The following is a 22,823-nucleotide window of genomic DNA, read 5'->3' as shown; positions in this document are numbered from 1 at the left end:
AAGGTAACTATTAGTCACTGGGGGTGGGGTAGATGGGGGCTGGGATGGGGGACACAGGATAAGAAGACCCCAGCGGGAAGTTTAACCAACTAGAGAGAAGGGGCTCAGAAAGATAAAACCCAGCGGGGGACCCTTTAGTCAAGGAAACCTAAATAGAGACTTCTCTCCTCCCCCTGAAAGGCTGCTGCATCTGTCATAAGACAAGCAGGGAAAGTTAGATTAGATTATTTAAACAACATGCCAATTAAGACTACAGTTGAGGGATTTCCCTGGTGGTCCAGTGGTAAAGAATCCGCCTTATAATGCAGGGGACGTGGGTTCGATCTCTGGTCGGGGAACTACGATCCCACATGCCACGGGGCAACTAAGCCTGCATGCCACAAATACTGAGCCGTCGCGCCTCAACTAGAGCCCGTGTGCCCTGAGCCTGTGCGCCACAGCTGGAGAGAGAAAACCCTCGTGCCACAACTAGAGAGAAGCCCGCGCACTGCAATGAAAGATCCCTCACACCTCAACAGAGATCCCGCGTGCCAGAACGAAGACCCGACGCAGGCAAAAATAAATAAAATAAATAAATAATGAATAAATCTTAAAAAAAAAAAAAGACTACAGTTGACTCTTGGGCAACTTGGGTTTGAACTGCATGGGTCCGCTGGATTTATTTCAGTAGTAAATACCACAGCACAGAACTGTGGATACGGAAGAACTGTGGGTACAGAGGGCTGACTATAAGTTATATGCAGATTTTTGACTTTCTGGTGGGTGGGCACCCCTAACCCCTGTGTTGTTCAAGGGTGAACTGTACTTTATAATAAGAAGACAGGAAAATAAGCACTTTTAGAACGATTTTCATTAAAAATACACAGTTAATTCTGGGGATCTAATGTACAGCATTATGATTATAGCTAATAGCACTGTATTGTATACTTGAAAATTGCTAAGAGAGTAGATCTGAAATGTTCTCACCACAAAAAAGAAATGGTAATTATATGATGTCACGGAGGTGTCAGCTAACCCTACTGTGGTAATCAGATTATTGCAATATATAAGTGTATCAAAATTAGCATGTTTGTGCACCTTAAATTTACACAGTGTTATATGTCAGTTATATCTGAATAATACTGGAAAAAAATACACAATTAAGAAGCTAAGGTTCAAAGGTACAAAACGTTTTAGTTCCTGAAGAATTCGGGTATAGGGACTCTCATTCTTTTGTGCTCCTAGGTAAATGAGGCTCCCCTCCCCTCATCTGTGCTTTAGGAACTTGTGTGGGTTTTTTTTGTTTTTTGGGGTTTTTTTGCGGTACGCGGGCCTCTCACTGTTGTGGCCTCTCCCGTTACGGAGCATAGGCTCCGGACGCGCAGGCTCAGCGGCCATGGCTCACGGGCCCAGCCGCTCCGCGGCATGTGGGATCTTCCCGGACCGAGGCACGAACCCGTGTCCCCTGCATCGGCAGGCGGACTCTCAACCACTGCGCCACCAGGGAAGCCCACTTGTGTGTTTTTTAAAGGCCAGTTACAGGAGTTGTGCATGTGCACATATGTACCTGCTCAGAGCTGCTCTCCACCTCTCCCTACAGACTTGGCAACACAGAAAGACCCCATGGGACTGGTGTCACAGGGAAAGCCCTTCATTAACCTGCTCCCCTTCAGAGGAAACCGAGAGGTGCTCAAACCCCGTTCCACTGTACCATTCCAGGCAACACAGTGCACAGAATGAAATTGGTAGGACTCCGTTTATGTAGCATCCCTGAAATAAGAAAACTATAGGTAGAGGATGGATCAGTGGTTGCCAAGGATTACGGGTGGGGGACAGGGGTGGGTATGGCTGTAAAAGAGTGGCATGAGGGAGGCTTGTAGTGGTGGACCGTTTCTGTATCTAGAAGCTACACACGTGATAAAATGGCATGGAACTACACACACACACACACACACACACACACACACACACACACACACGGAAGCACGTGAACTCTGAATAAGCTGTGTGGATTGTTCCAGTGTTGGTTACCTGGTTTGGGGTTGTACTGTATTTATGCAGGATAGGACCTTGGGGGAAACTGGGTGAAGGGTGCATGGAACCTCCCTATACATTTCTTTGCAACTTTCTGTGAATCTAATTATTTTAAAATGTTAAAAAGGAAATTGGAAAATGAAGGAATCAAGCAGAGATCTAGTTATTCATAGGTTTTTAAAAAAAATTTTAACTACCTCCTTTCCTTTAACTCACTTATTTACATTTTATTCTGCTTTTTCTGTACAGTACCTAGCACATAGCAGGTTCTCAATAAACGTTTGTTTCATGTAATTATGCCTGTAGAAACAGGTTTTATTTATTCATAATGATAACCTTGTGTTTCTGTATTTCACTTTCTTATATATTCTAGAGTTCTCAAGAGCAGTGCCTTCTTGCCAACTGTCAGAGCCCCTGTTTTGTTGGAGTGGCCACCCTTGTCTTGACTCAGGGAATGTGACCCTCTCAGCAGCTCCTGGTGAAGTCTTGATGGCTCTAAGCCAGTGGTTCTCAACTAGGGGTAATTGCCCCCCCGCCCCAGGGGGCACTTGGCAATGTCTGGAGACGTTTTTGATTGTCACAACTGGAGGTGGGTATGGGGTGCTACTTGCATCTAGTGGGTAGAGTCCAGGAACGCTGCCAGATATTCTGCAAAGCACAGGATGGCCCCTACCACAACAAAGAATAATCCAGCCCCAAATGTCAGTAGTGCCTCAGGTGGCCCTAAGCCAGTCATAGAGCAGCTAGGCCTGCGGTTGGCGGAGGCAGGAGCACATGACCCAGAGCTGTCCAGCGAGCTGTGAGGGGAGGTCTGAGACAGGCATGGTTGAGCAGAAGGCTCCTTGTTCCCATAGACCTACATAGAAGTAACTCCCGCCAGTTAATGTCGTGTCTCCACCTAAACCTGGAGCTGGGCAGCCAAGTTGCTGCCGTGAAAACCAGCAGGGAGCTGCTGAGAAACCGAAGGTGGTGGAGTGGAAAGGCTGCATCTTTGTTAAGGTGGGTGGGTAGACATAAGGTTCTGGAGCTGCCTGCCTGCAGCAGCTTTTCATATGTGAAATGTAAAATAGCAAAGTCTCCTTATCTTTTAAAGCCAGTTGAATTGGGGTTTCTGTTACTTGCAGCCGGCAAAGGCATCCTCACTTCTGTGTCTCTATCCCCTGTTGCCCTGTGTTCTCGCCACTGGCGTTCTTCTTGGAGGTAGAAGCTGCCACTGAACAGCTGTGCTGTCGTTTATTAAATATCCCTCTGTTTTCGACCATTTAGATTATCCCTGATCTGTATGATTATATAAGTACTGTAGTTATTATGCTGCTAATGTGCAGTTATTTTCTCTGTAGTGTTTTGTTTTTTTTCCATATTTGCCCTAAGAGATCTAGGCATGGGATAAATGCAATCCAGTGGTTGTTGATTTGCTGGAATACACTTCTATTTTGGAGTGTTTTAGAATTACAGAAAGGTTGCAAAGATAGGATAGTTTTCCTCACTGTTACTATTTTATATTAGCATAGTACACTTGTCAGAACTAAGAAGCCTACCTTGATACGTTACTATTAACCAAACTCCAGACGTTATTTGGATTTCACCAGTTTTTCTACTAATGTCTTTTTTACTACTACAGTGGTCTTTGGAACTGTTAAATTGTTGATGTTTATATGGTTGAATTCTAATATTTGTTTTTCCTTCATCTCTCTTTTGTGAGTATTCGTGTGTCCTTCATGCATTTGACAGACTTGGTAGACGTGCTCTGAGGCTGGGTTGAGTGCAGGGACTCTAAAGCACTGGGATCACTGGCCCCAGGAAATTGGACCCAAGGTAGAGGTTCTGACTTTGGAAACACGCGCAAGCACACAGAAGCTTGCATATGCTTTCAGGAGGATTGCAGACCTCTCGAAGCCCATCTCTGCTTCCTGGAATAACAGAGGCTTCATTTGAGAAGGGCAGGCGCCCCCAGAGGTGCCTGCCATGCACACTATGCGTGTCATTGACATAAGGGATGCATGCGCATGTGTTTGCTAGCACTAGCCCAGGTACATCATACAGCAGCCATTGTACAGTGATTTGTGGAGAACCTTCCACATGCTTTCTCTAACTCTTCCCAGCCTCATACCCAACCCGGCATTAAACTGTGGTGTGCAGTCACTAGATATCAGCCCCAAGTACTGGATAGGTTTCACATGAAAAGGGAGGTGATGGATGAACCTCAAAGACACTGTGCTAAGTGAAAGAAGCAAAAGACAACACGTTGTATGATTCAACTGATACACGATGTCCAGAAAAGCCAAATCCATAGAGGTAGAAAGTGGATTAGTGGTTGCCTAGGGCTGGGGGTAGGAAAGGGGAGTGACTGCTAATGGGTACCAAGGGTGTGATTGGGATGATGGAAATGTTCTAAAACTGGATTATGTGTTGCACAACTAAGTAAATTTACTAAAAATCATTGAAATTACACATAAAATGGGAAGATTTTATGGTTTGTAGATTATACCACAATAAAGTTGTTTTTAAAAGTCTTTTAAAGTGACTCTGTTTTTAAATTCAGGTGGTTGCCTTGTCTTGATAATTGGACAGACCAGGCTATGTAAATTAGACTTGGCAGCCTCTAACCGTGCAAAAGGCTTCTGGGCTTCTTAAAACGTTCATACAATTGCCAGGGACACTTACCAAGAAGCCACACGTTAACATTGCCCAGGAGTTTGGCCAACTGGAAGGGGAGAGTACTACCATGTTACAACCTGGTAATCATTACTAGGTTAAAAATATAGTTGGTTTCATGAAGGAAACTGCCTCTCATTCAGAGGAATTTATCTTATAGAACAACTTAGTAGCACTGCTGTTTGTTTACAAAAGTTGATGTGATATCTGATTATGTGGCAGCCTTTGGGGTAAAATGAAGTTTGTGGATAAAGGACCAATTGATACCTGGGACTTTCAATATCAGCATTTTTATCTTTCACACGTTTTTGAAAGAACCTCTTAAAATTGTATTATATGCTTTTTATTTCTTTTTGGATATACTAGAATGTAACATTTTCGGGACTTTCCTGGTGGCGCAGTGGTTAAGAATCTGCCTGCCAATATAGGGGACACAGGCTCGAGCCCTGGTCCGGGAAGATCCCACATGCCACGGAGCACCTAAGCCTGTGTGCCACAACTACTGAGCCTGCACTCTAGAGCCCGTGCTCCACAACAAGAGAAGCCACCGCAGTGAGAAGCCCGTGCCCCACAACAAAGAGTAGCCCTTGCTTGCCGCAACTAGAGAAAGCCTGTGCGCAGCAACGAAGACCCAACACAGCCAAAAATAATTAAATTAATTAATTAATTTTAAAAAAATGTAACATTTTCTTGATAGTTAAGGTTTGTATGAGTGAACATGGGCATTGGTATGTTCTTGGAATGTACCAGTAACCACACGGGCCACCCGGATGTGGTTAGCCTTGATTTTAGGCATGGATGGTCTTGAGTCTGACTCGAGGCTCTGCTGTTTCACCTGTGCCCTAAGGCAGCATTTGGACTCTGTGAGCCTTGGTTTCCTCTTTTCAGAAAACGGGGACACTAAGGTCAATGTCTAGTGTAGTAGACACTCATATTTTCATTGTTCTTGTGGTCGTACGGAATAAATAGTCATTCAGCTTAGTGATTCTTCAAGGTCTTTTCTCTTCTACCTGTCAAATTTTCCTCCCTCCTTTATGTCACTTCTGCTTCTGAATTGCTTCCTTAGTTTCTTCCTACTTGTGTAGCACTGGAGACTCACCAGTGTAAAGAAGCAGTCAGAGTGCGTGGTGACTGTTTTTCCTCTCTGCTTAGAGCTGTTCTTTGCATTCCCTTGGTTTTGTGGCTGGGTACATGAAGTTGCTGGAAATGACATGTTATGAACAGATTAGAGCAGAGCCATCATGCTTTTTGGGTAAAGGGCTAGATAGTAAATATTTTAGGTTTGGCGGGGCCATAGGGTGTCTGTTGCAACTGCTCAACTCTGCTGTTGTAGCTCAGAAGCAGCCATAGGCAATACCTAAATGTGGATGTGCCTGCCTGTGTTCAATAAAAACCTATTTACAGAGACTGGAGGCAGGCTGGATTTGGCCTTTGGGACTTAGTTTGCTGACTTGTGATCGATGTCATGCTTGTTTGTGTGCTGTGTTAACACCACCAAAGCGTTTGCATCTTCAGCTTTCATTGTAGTTTGTATTAGCTAGGATGCAAATCTGAAAAAACCCCAAACATGTACAGAATTATTGATTTCCAGGTATGGATGTCATCGTGTTCCGGAATTTGGTATTTGTAGTACTTGGTGATGTTAGAGGTTTTACAAATTCACGTCACGTGATTAGACCTTGTTCCATAATTAATAGGCACTTAATACTGGACAGATAGTAAGAATAAGAGAAGTTGATTCAGGGTCAAGATCTTCAGCTATATCTTCTTGGCTACCTTGTGCAATACCTACAAGACAGTTTTCATATGTGTATTAACAGCTTTTGGATGTACATTTAAAGGCACAGGTGAACTTACTTTTGGGTTGAAGTTAAGTTTACCCAAATCATTGTGCTGTTTGGTCTTGAAAGGGAGCTGTCAGAACGCATGTCTATACTGATGCCCCTGGAAAGTCCTCGCTCTTGCGGGGCTCGCATGCCAGTGGTGGGATATGGGAAAGTTGCTAAAACGGGGTTAGGAAGGTGGTGAAAGACGTTAAGTCACTTCAACAGTTAACTTAAAGATTTTCCTAGCAGCCGGTGCCCAAAGCTGTAAGAGAGATTCCCACCCCAGGCTCTCGGATTCCACTCCAACAGTGATTCTCAGCTAGGGGCGACATCTGGAGACTTTTGTTTTTCACAACTTGTGGGGAGGGCTTGGTACTGGCATGTAGTGGCCTGTCTGCGTCACCCTGCCTCTGGATCCTTGTGGGCTGGGGGAGTGCAGGGTTCTGCCAGCATCGGCACAAGGAAGCCGGGCCTTTTCCCTGGACTGTCCTCAGCTTTGCTGACGGGGCTGCGAGGAATGTCATGAACGGGAACCGCTGTGCAGCAGATGTGTTTCGTTTTTGTTATTTTAGCAGTTGAGGGGTGTGTTTAAAGAGTATATCTTTAGAGAAGATTTACATATGCTTTGGGAATGCCCATACAATGTTGTAAATTCTTGTTTTAGAAATGAATTTTTAATTATTATTATGACTAAAAAAAAAAGTGAGTAGTTACTTCCTAATGGTTGGGTGGTTTGGGGTCTAAAATGATGAGGCTGGAGTCCACAGTGGCCAGCTCTGCAGAGCTCTTTCACATTGTGACTTTTCCTCAGGAAAGGCACGTAGCCGACCTGGCAGTGCTCTGCTGGCCGTGGATAGACGGACTGCTTCAGGAAGCATCTCACATAAATCATTCTGTGATTGGTCCGGCCCAGGTCAACCCGCGATTGCCATCTCATTCACCTCAGCAAGACACTGGAAGCCAAACCATCTCCCCTCCAATATCATAAACCTCCAGGATGTCACCATGTAGATGGCATTTGACGAAAATGTCAAGGATTACCAAGAATAGCTTCTTGCATTTCCACGTACTTAAGGGAGAAGGACAGAGCACCATTTGCATTTTAAGTGCCACCTTGGTGGCCAGAACCAATAATTCCCGTTTGAGCAACTCTCAGCTCTATCTTGGGGCTTTAGACATTCTTTCCATTTCAAAATAAGAACTCATGTACTTACTTTACCTTGAAAATTATTAATAGAATTCTTTTTCTTATGCCATTTATCACCTGGCTCCTTTAAAAATATGGATCAGTATAAAGTTTTATGTAAACATGTAACTGATAAAATCCTTGTTTTTCCTGAGTCATTGTCAGCATCTCAGTTCTAAATCCAGTGCCAACTCAGTAAATATTTGGAATCCAAAGTCTGCATTTCCTTCAGCCGGGCTAACTTTTATTTTGTTATGTAAAGTAGAGAAACATAGGCTTTCTTTCCGTCTGTTTGGGGTGCTTAGTAGCCACTCTTTCATTGGTTGGAGTGGGTGGCATCCCTTTTTTTGCACCAGTGGAAATAACACCCTAGCATATCATTTCGGGGAGGAGTGCTACTTTTCCCATTTTCAGTAAAACCATGTGGATTAATCCCAGGCAGGTTGTGGGGCAGGAGGAGGAACTAAGTTCTTCCTGGTTTTTCTGCCGTCCTGAGCTGCGAGGTTGGTGTGTGGCCTGCTCTCCAGACTTGTGGGTAGTTAAAGTCAACTTGGATTGCACGGGAGCTCCTCACTGATTGTGGACCAGAAAACACAAGCACGCCTTTGTGTCTTTCCTCTCTTTCCCGTGATCTTTTTTATGTTTCACTGGTGTTTGGTTGCTTTACCTCTCCACCTGGAGTTAAAAGAGGTGCCTTGACCTATTCCAAATTACTAAAATAAACAAAAATTGGGAAATTTTCCGAGAAGCAAACCAATGACATAACGGTACCACAGGCATACGAGTTACTGGAATTGGTTTTGTGAAACAGTTGGCTGGTACTGTTTGCAAAGCTGGGTTTTTTTCTCACCAAAAAGGTAGCCCTACGTAAAGTTAATTGTTCCCGTATTAAGTTCTTTTTTTCCCCCCTTGAAAGTAAAGGTGAAACAGAAGTGTGACCTTTAGGCCATTGTTCTTTTGATAATCAGGCCTTAGACTTACTGGAAAGATGGATCAAAGTCAGAACTTTCCAGAAGCAGGGAAAGAAAGGTGCTGGCGAGTGTTAATTGTAGTGCAGTTTGTTTATAAGGGAGCAAATGAATACTACGTATGGTGGTCCCTCCATGGTAACTCCTCCACTCCGGTGGAATTGTGCAATGACACAAAACGTCACCATCTCCAGTCAGGATTACTGAAGCCAGATTTCTTTCTTTTTTAAAAATATTTATTTATTTATTTTGGCTGCATTGGATCTTAGCTGCGGGATCTTTTAGTTGTGGCCTGCAGACTCCTTAGTTGCGGCATGTGGGATCTAGTTCCCTGACCAGGGATCAAACCTGGGCCCCCTGCACTGGGAGCATGGAGTCTTAGCCACTGGACCACCAGGGAGGTCCCTGAAGCCAGATTTCTGAAACACCTCCAGGAACCGTCACAGTGAACAGCATTGGAACATCAGAGGCTTGAAGCCACAGGCACCATGTCTGTTCCGAGGGGGGTCTTGCACCTCACACGCTCCCGCAAACATTGCAGCCTGAACGTGGGCCGTCAGCAGTCAGGCGGCCGGGTCCCTTCTGCCTGATGACATCTCTGACCACGGAGTGCCAGCCAGCTCAGAGTTACATCGTTCTTTCTTTTGTTGAGCTGGCCTGGGGGGCAGCTTCAGTTTCACCTTTCCCTCTGGTCCTTGTCAGCTCTCGTTAGGGTCCATTAACATTTGCCCTTATTTGGGTGTCCATAATGAGCACACCACGGTCCGGTGATGTTGAGGTCACCTCTCCAGTTTGTTTTGTGTTCATCTCTGCAGACTACACTCTGGGTCCGTCCATCATTTTGGGGGCGTGATTTTGAATCCACACACTGTCCTGGTTCCGTTGTTTTTGAGTGCCTCGTTGCCATGATTTTGTCATTATTTTCGTTTTTCTGAATGTTACACATCTATTTATGCTGTTTTAAAAGGCGTAGTTTTGGAACTTCCCTGGTAGCGCAGTGGTTAGGAATCCACCTGCCAATGCAGGGGACAAAGGTTTGAGCCCCGGTCCGGGAAGACCCCACATGCCACAGAGCAACTAAGTCCGTGCGCCACAACTACTGAAGCCCGCGCGCCTAGAACCCGTGCTCCACAACAAGAAAAGCCACCGCAATGAGAAGCCCGCGCACCGCAACGGAGAGTAGCCCCCGCTCGCTGCAACTAGAGAAAGGCCGCGCGCAGCGATGAAGACCCAACGCAGCCAAAAATAAATTAAAAAAAAATTTTTCTAAAATGCATAGTTTTTTCAGAGAGAGGGAGGGCAGCATGTCATACCCTTTACCCATGATGAATATAGCATCAGGTAAAACCCTGAGGTCTTAGCCACAGAAATGCTCTCGGTTTTATACTAATTTAAGGTGGTATATATATGTATATCTCCCCCCCAGGATATTCTGATCAGCAGGGCCCAGGAAGCCCCCTGATATCCATTTTCTTCCCATTTTTAAAGATTGAGGTGAAATTCACATAACATGAAATTAACCACTAACCATTTAAAATGGTTAATTCAGTGGCATTTAGTACATTCACAGTGTTGTGCAACCACTGCCTCTGTCTAGTTCCAAGATATTTCCATCAGCGAAAAGAAAACCTTATACCCATTAAGCAGTCACTCCCCATTCCTCCCTCTTTCCAGCCCCAGGCAACCACTGATCTGCTTTCTGTCTCTCTGGTTTGCTGATTCTGGACATTTCTCGTAAATAGAATCATAGAATGTATGGTCTTTTGTGTATAGCGTAATGTTTTAAGGCTCACCCATGTGGTGGCACGGATCAGGACTTCATTCCTTTTCAGGGCTGAATCCCATTTCATTGTACGGATAGAGCACATTGTGTTTATCCCTTCCTTTGTTGATGGGCATTTGGGTTGTTTCCAACTTTTGGCTCTTGTGAGTAGGGCTGCTATGACACGCATGTACAAGTGTCTGTTTGAGTATCTGCTTTCAGTATTCTTGGGTATATACCTAGGAGTGGAATTGTTGGGTTATATGGTAATTTGATGTTTCACTTTTTAAGGAACCATCAAACTTTTTTTCCACAGCAGCTGTACCATTTTACATCCTCACTAGCAATGCATGAGGGTTAGTTTCTCCACATCCTTACCAACACTTGTTATTTTCTGTTGTTGTTTGTCTGTTTGCTTTTTTGAAAAAACGACCATCCTCGTGGGTGTGAAGTGGTATCTCATTGTGGTTTTGGCGTGCATTTCCCTAATGGCTGATGATGTTAAGCCCCTTTCCATGTGCTTTTTGGCTGTCTGTATATCTTGGAGAGATATCTGTTCAATTCCTTTGCCCATTTTTTCATTGGGTTGTTTGCCTTTTTGTTGTTGAATTTTAGGAGTTATTTATATGTAACGAATACTGGACCCTTGTCAGGTATATGATTTGCAACTGGTGTCCGTTTTTGAGAAGTTCTCCTAGTGAGTTCAATTAGCAACCAAGCTCAGGAACCACTGATCTGGACCAGTGATTCTTGGGGCTTCCTGCAAAACACCTGGGAAGCTTTCTGAAAACAAACAAACGCAGCCCCTTGGCCCCTAACCATGGGGTTCTGGTAAGCCCCCTTTCCCGCACAAACAAACAACTACCTGGTGAAACAGTAGTTTAGCTAAGGTGACTGACGACCTGACTGAATGGTTAGGTGTCATCAAAACAGAGAATCCAGCAGCTCCATAAAGGATCAGCCGGCATCAGCTCCCTGCTCCCCTTTCTCCAGAATGTTCTGTGCAGAGCATCACACTCACTCACATTACAGGATGGCCTGGCCTCCCTGGAGTACCACCAAGACTTGCCATGTCGTCAGGCCTCTCAGGAGGTGACATGTCATCTGCCTGTTTCTCCTGTGCCCATGGTAAGGGCACCTCAGCATTCGTGTGTAAGATGCTGAGCTGTGCGCTTACTGTTTCGTTTTGGTTTCTTCTGATGGGGAGAGCACGATTGGTGCTTGCATGCGGTGTTTCCGCTTCAATCACGGTAATGTGGAATGTTGCGGTTTTCCACTCTGAAGAAAGTATCATCAGTCTGTTATCCCCCTACCTCATGACCCTAATTCCAAAGGAGGCTGAGGGCTTGGCTCAAAACTGAGAAGGTGGGATGGTCGTGGGATGGTTGGTGGAGCTTTCTAGTCGAAGTTCTTATCTGATAGGAGGCTGAGCATGGGGGCAGGGCAGGGCGTGCTCCCTAGGGCTCTCTGTGTCATAGGAGTCTCTTCCGCTGACCTGGCATTGTTTCCCACAGCATCCTGCATCACCCTGGTGGGTCCCTTCTCGCCCCTGGCTTCCCAGGGGCCGAGGCCCTGCCGTGTTCTTCCTTCCTGTACCTTCTGCTGCATTGTGCCCCCTGGCCTCCCCGGCCCATGTCTCCAGCTGGTCGAAAGTGACTTACTTCCATGCACACTTTGGCAACAGCGTAGGGACTCCTAATTAGAACGGGTTTTGATGGGCAGAAAAGCAGAAGAAAAAGGTCACCTCAGAGGGATTCAGTTCCATAGAAGTGCGCATGTTTTATTAAATTCCAAGTTAGGGCACGTGGTATATTTTGCTGGGCAGTGTTTATAGGATCATTTTACTTAAGTGCCGCATCACATTCACCCTTAGAAAGAAGGCAAAGGAAAGTCTGTTTCGAATAGTCTCCTGGTCAGCTGTATGTCTCATGCTTAGCACGTGCTCTGTGTACCAGTTTTAAAAATTGATGACTGTTTTAGAACCACCATCTCCCTCTGAAAGAGGAGAAACTGACCGTGGGATGAGCGTGGCATTTTACTCTTTACCACACACAGAAGCGTATCGTCGTGAAATGTTTTTAGTGCATGTATTTGGCTGGCAGTTTTCCGTTCTCTCCTCTTTCCCAGACTGTACACTGTCTGGGGCCTGCCCTCATCCCTCGTGTTTCCCAGAGCTTTTCTTGCACTTGCCGAGTGGCAATGCCATCACCCACCCCTGGGCTGAATAAATAATTATTTGATTAGAGTTCTAAAGGCTCTTTAAATATTCTAGGTGGAATTCTCAGTTTGAAAAGCAGATGCTGCTTAAAGTAACTGATCCTGTGCTTCCCGTATATAGTTCCTGACTCCTCTCACCTCCCATCTTCCCTCTCTGTGGAGGTGCCCCCGTCCCCCAGGGGCCGGATGACTATTTACTTGTGAGAGCTTCACTTATACGAGTTGGCTCAAGCCAGACTTCAAGTTATAATTATCTAAAGAGCATTTAAATCTACTACTGCTCGTGCTCCCCCACAGATCAATGAGGTCCAGCTTCCGGGGTGAACCCACACGTCCCTGCTGATTCTCCTTGCAGCCAGTGTGGAAATCCACTGTCGTACGCACCCCATCTTGTTCACGGTAATGAATGAGTATTTGTTGATGATTTCAATCTCATCATAAAACTCGGGCACATAAGCCTTGACGTGAGAAACCAGAAACACTGAGGTTTGTGAAGGGGAACGAAAGGTCGAATAGCTAGCTGTAAATGCCGTTGTGTTATTGCTTTGGAGCAGTGACGGGGCCTCAGGGTTTGATGTTCTGCTGAACCTAAAAATCACATATGTTTATGTTGCATCGCTTCCTACTCTGAGCTTCCATCGCCCTCTGTGTGCCCCTCCCATTGAGGGAGTTTGTCAGGTAGTGGCTGTTTGTTATTTATTTGCTCCCTGGCTGAGCTGAATTCCTGGAGGTTAACTCCTGGCACTTGGCATCTCAAATAGCTTTCCTGTAGTGAGTATTGAAACAAATGAATAGCCCTTTACAAATTTCTTAGAGCTTCTCCTAGGGTGGGGTCCCCAAGCTCTCTTATCCTTAGCCAAGATTACCTGCCTGCAACCACAAGCATCGTTTATACCAAGCCTCGTGCCTAGCTCTGCGTGGCAGGAGCTCCCTGTGCGTTCCGTCTGTTGGCTGGGCCATGCTCCAGGAAGGGTTTGCCCACCTCTGCACCTCACCTTGGTGTGGTGACTACAGCCTCAAACACCTACCGGCGCTGGGCCCCCAACCAAACTGCCAGATGTCAGAGGTCACAGGGAGTGGTGGGGACTGTGGCATGCTAGTGAGTGGCCCTTCTTAAGGGGATGGCCCTCATCAGCTTTAGCCGTTTTTGTCTTTGGGGACTCTTATCCCCACGTGCCAGCTCTTCCTATTTCTAAGGGAGTTGGAAATTCAGGTATTTGAAATGAAATCTGCTGAGGTTAAATGTTGGAAATCCACTGGGGTTTTGGTAGAATATCTGAGGGCCGACACTGCAAACCGGATAGAACACAGCTGCAGGCTGAGTTGGCTCTGGGACAGCCTTGGAGTCACGTGCTTCCAGCTCTCACTGTCTGGTTTGCCCTTCTTCTAGACAGAGAGAAGCAGGAATCCGGGGAGAATTCAGTGATGGCCGCACTTGTCCGATGGGATCATGGGAAGAGGAGAGGAGAGGAGGCCGCTTTGGGTTCTGGGTAAACACTCTCTCATACAAAATGGCTTATTTTATTTGTATAGACATCCCACAGTCCCCTCCAGCTCTCTACCTACAGTTACTGTTGTGTTTGAGTGTTTTCTGTATCTAGTCTTTTTTCTTTTTGTAAGTAAAGAAACCAAAATGCAGTGATATATCAAGTAATTTTATAGCCACCCTTTCTCCCTGACCAGTAACCAAAGCCCTTCCAAGTTATTCCAGTGTCTTATTAAACACACTTTAAACATTATCCCAGGTAGACCTCACAAGGAGGAGAGTTCTGTTTTGCTGTTTGCTCCCTTGCCCACAGTGCCTGAGCAGAGCCTGGCGTGTGGTAGGTCCTCAGGGACTAACTATTACATGATTGTTGGTGGGCAGTAATTTATTGGGTCCCATCCGTATTGTTGGCCATTTGGCTTGTTTCCTTTTTCCTGTTATTGTACCTAGTACTGTGATGCCCCTCTTTATACATTAAGCTCTTCACCTATTTTAGATCATTTTTCATAGGTGTTGCTATTGACATTTGGGCTTGGGTGATTCTTCATGGTGGGCTGTCCTGTGCACTGTAGGATGTTTAGCAGCATCCCTGGCCTCCACTTACCAGACTCAGTAGCACCTCCCCTCCACCCTTGTGACAACCAAAAATGTCTCCAGACACTGCTAGGTGTCCCCGGGAGGCACAGTGTCCCTTGGTTGAGAACCACTGTACTAGTGGGATTAGTGAGCCAAAGTGTCAATGTATTTTAAGATTTTAAACCTTAAAATACATGCTGCTCGGAGAAAATACTTCAGTGAGCTGTTGTCCGCTGCCTCTCTCTACCCCATTTCACCCAGCCTCCTTCCCCTGGGAGATCAGCATCCTCCCACTTCCCTGTGACTCTGGAGCAGTGCCGTCCAGTAGAACATTCCGTGATGATGGACATGGTCCATGTCTGCCCTGTCCAGTATGGCAGCCACTAGCCACATACATTTCTTGAGTACTTGAAATGTGGCTAGTGCAGCTGAAGAATGAACTTTTAATTTAATTTTAATTAATTTAACTTTAAATAGCCAGATGTGACTAGTGGCTTCCTCAGTGGACAGTGCAGGAAAGCCCCTCTGTGTGGCACCCCCAAATCACCCACCCTTTCTCAAAGTAGCCCTGATGAGAATCAGATCAATAGCAGGTTTTGAGGTGACTTCTCCTTGGTTGGTGTTTGGTCACTGTTGAGTTCAGCTCCTTCTTTTGTTACCTTCCAGCATCCCAGTTAGTGAGGAAAGCAATCTAAGGAAATAAAGCCTAATTGAGATATGAAGGAACTGGGCTGCCCTCTGGCCCTCTAAGCCTGCCTGGAATGTGTTTGCCTATAAATCCTAAGGGGCCTGATTTGGGAATTCTGACTTGCAGGAGAGACCCGATAGGACGGAGTTTTCCCTTAACTCAATCCGTTTGTTTCCTACTTTTCTAGAAGTTTCTTCCCCACTGGCCTATATAGATGAATTCTTCACCTCTTTATCCCTCCCTTTCGCCCTCCATTCTTCTGTCCATCCTTCATCCATCCCTCTGTCCACCTGTCCATCCCTCCATTCTTTTGTTCATCCTTCATCCATCCCTCTGTATATCTTCCCTCCTCCCTCCCTCCCTCTGTCCCTTCCTCCCTCCGTCCCTTCCTCCCTCCGTCCCTTCCTCCCTCCCTCCCTTCCTCCCTCCCTCCCTTTCTCCCTCCCTTCCTTCCTTCCATTGACCCATCTACTGATCCAACTGTTTATCCGTCTATCCATCCCTTCATCAATCCCTTTGTCCATCCTTCAGTCCATGCATCCCTTCCTCCATCCATCCTTCTCTCTGTCATTCTTCCCTCCATCCTTCCAGCTCTCCCTGTCACTCCATCCCTCCTTCCATCCATCTGATCTCAGTGCACTCCTGCTGTAGGGTCAGGGTCTGTGCCAGGTACTGGGGAGGCAAGACCTCTAGGATCCTTGACTTCGTGATGTGCACAGACTAGTTGGGGCGTCTGAAGGCACTTGCCCTTCGATGAAGATTCAGAGCAGAGTCTTGGGAGCAGGATTGCCTGGGCTCGCGGTGAGGTAGCCTCTGCAGGGAAAGGGGGCTGTGGACGCTTGGAGTGAGAAGTTGAGTCAAGGTCACTTCAGGGTTGAGAGCACTGGGCTGGTTTGGGAGAGGATAACAAAGACAGAAGGCCTGCATCATTGCGGTCTCATTCTCTGTGATTGGATTGCTGGGCCATGATGTCCCAAAGCCGGACAGGCAGAGCCCTTTAGTCTTCCTTGGTTTCTGGTCCCGGGAAGAACTCCTTCCTTCACTTGTGTCCCCTGTGCCATCATGAAGCAGACCCCAGGCACATGAGGGGAGCAGTGTTCCAGCGATCGAGGGGCCAGTCCCATTTACCGTAAGAGTGCTCTTTGGTGACAGTTCTGAGCTCTGCCCAGGTGGGCTCAGGCGCCGAGCGCTGGTGGCTTGGTCTTGGGGATGTGCACCGACAAGTTTGACAGAACAGATGTATTTCAGAAAAATCGCAGGTTACTTGTTCTAGGTGTTGCTTTCCGTTTTGGACACAGCAGCCAGCGGTCCTGCCCAGCCCAACGACCCCTGCTCCCCCGGCCAAGGCTCCAGGGGGGCGCGTGCAGCAGCTGTTGGTGTCCCTGTCAGCAGGGCTGAGGGGACGGTCCCACGGGCCTCCTGGTGGTGGGAGGAACCTCGGGAGAGGGCTGGAGCGTGGGTTCTGAGGGAATGAGCTGGAGCCCAGCCCGCGGCCGTTCTGGGGGCCTGCACGTGCGTTTCAGTGAGGGCACTTGAGAGGCTCGGTGTAGATGTTAATGGCCTTCTAGAGGCTTTAGGGTGCAGAAAGCTCAGCCAGAGTGGCGGGGGCGTGCGGATGCTGACCGCTCTGGCTTGTGGCCACGCGGCGGGGAATTTCCAGTCGCTGTTGTCACGCAGTGTATTTACTCAGCTCCTCCAGGTGGGAACCTGGCCTCTTTTCAGTTCTGAAGGAGAGTTTGGGGCTCGCTCTTAAGCCACTTCAGGGGGCTGCCCAAGTATTGTTACCCACAGTCCTGCTCTGAGGATGTTTTAAACAATTTTTATGACTTGATATTGAGCAAAATGACGGAGTCCCTGCGCCAGTGCCTGCAGTTTGGGGGGCAGCTTCCTACGTTACAGGACACCCTCACTCGAGCCAGTAACACCCAGCCTGCCTCGCTCGTGCCTGTGGTCCTCGCCCGAGCTGGCCCGGCAGGGAGGCTGCCGCAGAGGCAGCGATGACCCGTCCTGCCTCCTTGGAGAGTCTCAGGGAAGCCCTGCGTTGTAGAACCTTTACAGTGAGAATGAGTTTCCCGTCGGGCGGACCCACGTTAGTGCAGAGGTGCCTCCCAAGACCTTAAGCTCACCACCTTCCTGATGTCACATAGAAGGGAACGCAGCAGGGTCCCGGAAATAGCAGAAGTAGTTACTCCTGTTACCCTTCCCAGAGCGTTCAGCTCAGGTGTCCCCTCGCCATCAGCACCGGCCTGGTGAGTGGCTTCACCGCGACTCAAGGACCTGCCCCCGTCACTGAGGCCCAGCGCTCCTCGGGCCTCGACCTTTCCCGCCCAGCCTCTGCTCCCCCTTCCTGCTGTCCACTTTCTCTGTAGCCCGAGGGACCTTCCTCCGAAACAGATCTGATGCCCGCGCGCCCGCCTCCATTCCTCAGGCCTCCCTGCCGCCTGCAAACTGCAGCCTTGCTCTTTGTCAGGCCGGCCGGCCGTGCCTTCAGGGGGCGGGGCGGGGGGGAGAGGCTTCCTTTCGCCTCACCTGTTCTCACCCCCCCTGCGTGAGGCCTGGGCAGGTCCCCTGTCCTCCCTGGGCAGGTCAGAAGCGGCCTTGGTGCTCCTCTCTCTTGGGCCTTGAACCCACCGCCAGTGAAACCGGCCCTTCCTCCAGGAGCTGTGTGTGCTCTCTCCCTGGTGCCTCTTCCCCTGGGCAGGGAGCTTTGGGAACAGGGTTCCCGAAACTGGACTTCCCGGACAGGCAGCATTTCGTGTATATATGAGGGCAGCATTTTGGGTATATGTGTAAACATGTTTTTCTAGGGAGGAGATCGATGGCTTATCTCAGATTCCCAGAGAGATCCAAGACCTAAAAGAACCGCGAGCACTTGCCATTCCCTGCATCCTTTCCTGGCACGTTTCTTCATCAGAGCTTGATGGGTGTCTGAATGTCTTAGATGTTCAGGCATTTTCCCCTCTGCTTTTGTTCATGGATTCAGATGGCGATATATGCAAAGAGGCGTCTGTAAAGAATGGAATTCTCATGCCCAAAAGAAAACAGATTAAGTGACTGCTAAAAAGTGGTGTGTATGTCTGGGTTTTTTTGGTGGGGGGAGGTAATTAATACAAAAAAGGGCGGGTGATAAAATCCTTTAGCTCTTACTCTTACAGGCCTGGCACAGGACTTCTGCAACTGGGAGCAGTACGCAGGGGCGAGCTCGATCTCGGCAGCATTTGCGAAGCTGAAACTGAGATCACAGAGCCGAGTTCTGTGCCGTCTCTGCCACTGTATGCCTGTGTGCCGCTTGGCTGAAAGGATGGCCAGACTGTTCCGGGTCGCCTCCCCCTGTGATGCCATTTCTAAAGAATGTTATTGTTGGGCCTCTTTGCTCTCCTTGGCCAGTGGTGTTTTCCTCTCGTATTTCAGTTGAACTTTCTTCTTCCGTCAATTGTTACTATTTCTTTTTTTTTTTTCCCCCCGAATCCTTTCTTAAAACCTCCTCTTTTAATTTTTAAATATCCCTTCCTGTCTGTGATATTCAGTAGTAAGTTAAGAACCAAATTTTTATAACACTGTATTTTATTCTTAAAGGAGTATTTTAAGTCTCTCTTCTATTGTTTTGGCCATACTAAAAATAAGAAGATGGCCATTAACTTCCCAAACTGTACTCTCCTCTGAGTAATCATCATTAGCAGTTTGTCAGGAGAGTAAGGAGGATAAAAATTATTTAAAAGCGGAATGTGGTGCGTATATGAGTATCCTTATAACAGTAACACAGCATCTTTATTTCCGCTCTTTTCCTCAGGGATGGTGGTTCCTGCCTCACTGGCAGGAACCCTTTCATTTTTGCCTGGAATCCCTCCTCTGAGCTCGATGGGAGTGCAGAGAGCCGCTGGTGACCCGAGCAGGCTTCTCCCCCCTGGTCTTGCCACTTCTTAGGTGCCCGTCCCTGAGCTCAGTTTCCTCCTTAGGTAAAGTGGGGGTGGTTATGAGGGACACACCTTTTTAAAATTGTCGTGCTGATTAAAGAAGTTTCTCCCGTCCCTCTGAGCACAATGCGGGCTTTGCCTGGGGGGCTGGCGGCTGTGACTGCACACTTTCAGCAGTGTCTGCAAAACCTACAGGTGGTAGGCGGCAGCCCTGTGCATTAAACACGGTGGTTCCTGTGTGACTGGATGCAGCCACCTACAGGTATATCCTGCCTGGAGCGTTGCCTTGCCAATTACTGCTCCGGAAAGTAGGAGACCATTCTGTATCACATGTGCAATGGAAAGAAAAGTGTCATGACATAGCATGTACGTTCTACCCTTGTGAGGTATGATGTGCTCCAGTATTTTCTTTTTAAACCGAAACACTGATTGGGACCTACTCCATCAATTTCACTGCTCACTAATGGGCTGTGGCTGTAGCATGAGAGCGTGACGTAGAGTAACGTGACAGATGAATACAGAGGATTGGGAATGATGGTTTAGAGAATGTTTCAATATGTGTCCAGCTATTTGGAAGACGTCCAGGACATTGATCAGCCATGACTTAGAATTTGTGGATCAACATCGCCAGATGTGTGTAACAGTTTGACGTGAGTGAGATGACAGTCACCTACGTCCTTGGATTTTTTTTTCTTCTCCCCAGTGTTTCATATGACTTGGAGTCCTGACATTGTTTCTTCCTACTGTAAATGAAGTACTTATTAGGAATCGCAATGTGTGTGTGTACTTTTTTTTAACACAGCTTTTAGTAAGGTGTAATTTACATCCCACAAAACTCACCATTTTAGTGTAGTTAAATGAGTTTTAGTAACTATATGCAGCTGGACCACCATCACCAAGATGTTCGGTTTTAGAACATTTCCATCTGCCGTCCCCCACTTTCCCACTCTGGTCCCTGATAGCCACTGATCTGCTGGTCTGCTTTCTGCCTGTGTATTTTGGAATGCCTGCTTTTCTGGTTCCTCTTTATAAAAGGCGGGTTCCGGAAGTCACACTGTCCTGGGAGTTGTTGTTTCTCCACCCACCCATGCTGAGAACCGCATTGGCTGGGGTTCTCCCTAGTGGCTAGTCGGCCTGGTCGGGAGCCCAGGGAGGAGGAGCCATTGGGGTCCATTGGGAGGGGGCTAGGTTCTGAGGGCTGGTCTGTGCATGCTTGGGTGGGCGCGGGGGCTTGGAGGGCAGCTGCGGAGTATTGGAAGGCCCAGAGCTGACTCTGGGTCTCCTTGGGAGGGCCCTCCAGCCTGCACTGGCTCTCATTCCTTAGCGCTGTGCATCCAGGATGCCATTCGTAATGCGACAAGCCCGCCTTTCCTATGGCGCTGGTAAACAGATCTCGAGCACCTGTTCCTCCCGTCCCCGAAGAGGAAGCGATGCATCCGTCACACAGCAGCCCACTTTCTTGGATCCAGTCTCTCAAGCCTCAGATCTGCACACCTGCTCATGAGCGTATTCTGTCGAGGCAGAGACGTGTGAGAACAGCTCTGGAACTGCCGTGGACATGCATTTGGTGGCAGGCTCCATTCGCCCTTAATCGGGTCTTGTCTGTGACTCACCCTGTGTGTGCAGCTGAGCACCTACTGGGGTGCGCCCTGGAGCTCTGTGGGGGCAGGTCAGAGCGGGAGGAGATGCCATTCTTGCCCAGAAGGAACAAATGCTACGGGAGATGCGATGTGAACAAATAACCACCTTCTACTTAGAGTTTTAATAACTGTCCCAGGAGGAGAGAGAAAGTGCTGAGGCTGGCCCAAGAAAGGACAGCTTACTTCCTACTGGGGTGGGCTGGGTCTGGACAGGAGGAATCTGGGCCAAATCTTGGAAGACGCATCAGGATTTGAACAGGAAGGGGGCGGGAGGGAAGCATGGGAAAGGGAGAGAACGCTCCAAGTTTGGGAATAGCTGTTCCCGCGGGGCTTGCTGGGAAGGCGGATGGGCAGCCAGGGGCGGAGGGAAGGGAAACAGTTCCCTGCAGGATGTTTTGTGGTCTTAGAAACCTGACTCTTTCCAGATCCCCACCAGGGACTTGTAGAAGACGGTGTCTCAGGCTGGATGTTTCTTAAGTGGTCTCAGTCTCAGCCCGTGGACTTTGCCGTGGTCCTTCGTAGAGTCGGACTGTCAGAGAACGAGTTGAGGTCCCGGAGCTGTGCTGTCCAGCGCGGTAGCTGCAGCCAGATGGGCAACTGGGCGCTTGAGATATGCGAGCCCAGCAGGAAGTGAGCTCACAGCGTAAGACACACGCCGGCTTTCAGAGACTTCATACCAAAAAAGGATGTCAAATATCTCATTTATAATTTTTATAATCATTACATGTCAAGTTGATAGTATTTTGGATGTACTGTGTTAAATAGAAAATATTATTAAAATAATCTCACCTGTTTATTTTTACCCTTTTAAATGTGGCTACTAGAAATTTTTTTAAAATTAATTAATTTTTGGCTGCGTTGGGTCGCCGGCTGCACGCCGGCTTTCTTTTTTTAGTTGCCACGAGCGGGGGCTACTCTTCGTTGCAGTGCGTGGGCTTCTCTCATTCCGGTGGCTTCTTTTGTTGCAGAGCACGGGCTCTAGGGCATAGGCTTCAGTAGTTGTGGCACGTGGGCTCAGTAGTCGTGGCTCGCAGGCTCTAGAGTGCAGCCTCAGTAGTTGTGGCGCACGGGCTTAGCTGCTCTGCGCCATGTGGGATCTTCCTGGACCAGGGCTCGAACCCGTGTCCCCTGCATTGGCAGGCGGATTCTCAACCACTGCGCTACCAGGGAAGCCCTAGAAATTTTTTAGTTAAGTATGTGGTTGTCACTGTAAATATTTCTATTGGACAGCACTGCCCTAGAGAATTCTTTTTACTAACTGGGCTGAAGTTTGTCTTTATTTTAGTCTAAGTTGTATCATTAGAGCCTATATTTGAGGTGAACAAAGTGTTTTCATTTATCTCAGGATTGTGCACTTGATGGGCTTGATGAGAAATTCTTTTTCTGTCATTTTCAAGGTGGAAGACCGTCCTGGGTGAGGTGCTCAGGCAGGTGCCTGCGATCGGCTGCCCCTCTGGCTGTGGTTTCCTTTGGGTGGTAGACTTGCATCTTGGCCTGTGGGCAGCTTGTTCAGCCCTGCATCCTAGCATCTCAATCCCAGGCTTTTAAACTGTGTTCCACTTGTACAGTATTATTCTGCTACATCAGAATAATACTGACATTCCCCCAGTTTTTAGAGGAAAAAATAGCATGGAAGGAAAATGCATGTTTATGGAGTACGTAATAAGTCCCCAAAACCTTGATATTGGTTACAGCCTTTTAGCCCTACCACCCCATAGTAAAGATGAGAAAACTGAGGCACAGCCAGACAGTCATTTGCCCAGGCTCATCCTCACTAGTAAGTGCTTATAGTTGCCTCAGTTGGAAGTTTTTCCTCCCATGATGTTTTTACAAGTTGTTGCAGTATCTGTCCATTGTCATCGTGATTCAACAAAGCATACACTGTACGACTT

The 22,823-nt window shown here is 47.6% G+C and overlaps 1 protein-coding gene across 6 annotated transcripts in view; it reads left to right on the top strand.

Annotated features, from left to right (window-relative positions):
* WWC3 (WWC family member 3) overlaps positions 1-22,823 on the top strand; it is a 120,897-nt gene that overhangs the window by 11,946 nt on the left and 86,128 nt on the right. Inside the window, exon 1 of one of the 6 annotated variants that reach the window (XM_089904805.1) lies at positions 7,234-14,117. The exons of the other annotated variants lie outside the window; for them this stretch is intronic. Coding sequence (XP_089760931.1) covers positions 13,870-14,117 — 248 coding nt within the window. The 5' untranslated portion in view covers positions 7,234-13,869. Of the gene's footprint in view, positions 1-7,233; positions 14,118-22,823 lie in introns of those variants that run through there. 6 annotated transcript variants of the gene reach the window in all.

The sequence above is a fragment of the Delphinapterus leucas genome, chromosome X (genome assembly GCF_059928025.1).
Source record: "Delphinapterus leucas isolate spDelLeu-1000000601 "Yukka" chromosome X, BTC_Dleu_Yukka2, whole genome shotgun sequence".
In the NCBI taxonomy this organism is placed as follows: domain Eukaryota; kingdom Metazoa; phylum Chordata; class Mammalia; order Artiodactyla; family Monodontidae; genus Delphinapterus; species Delphinapterus leucas.
This window is presented reverse-complemented; position numbering and strand designations above follow the sequence as displayed.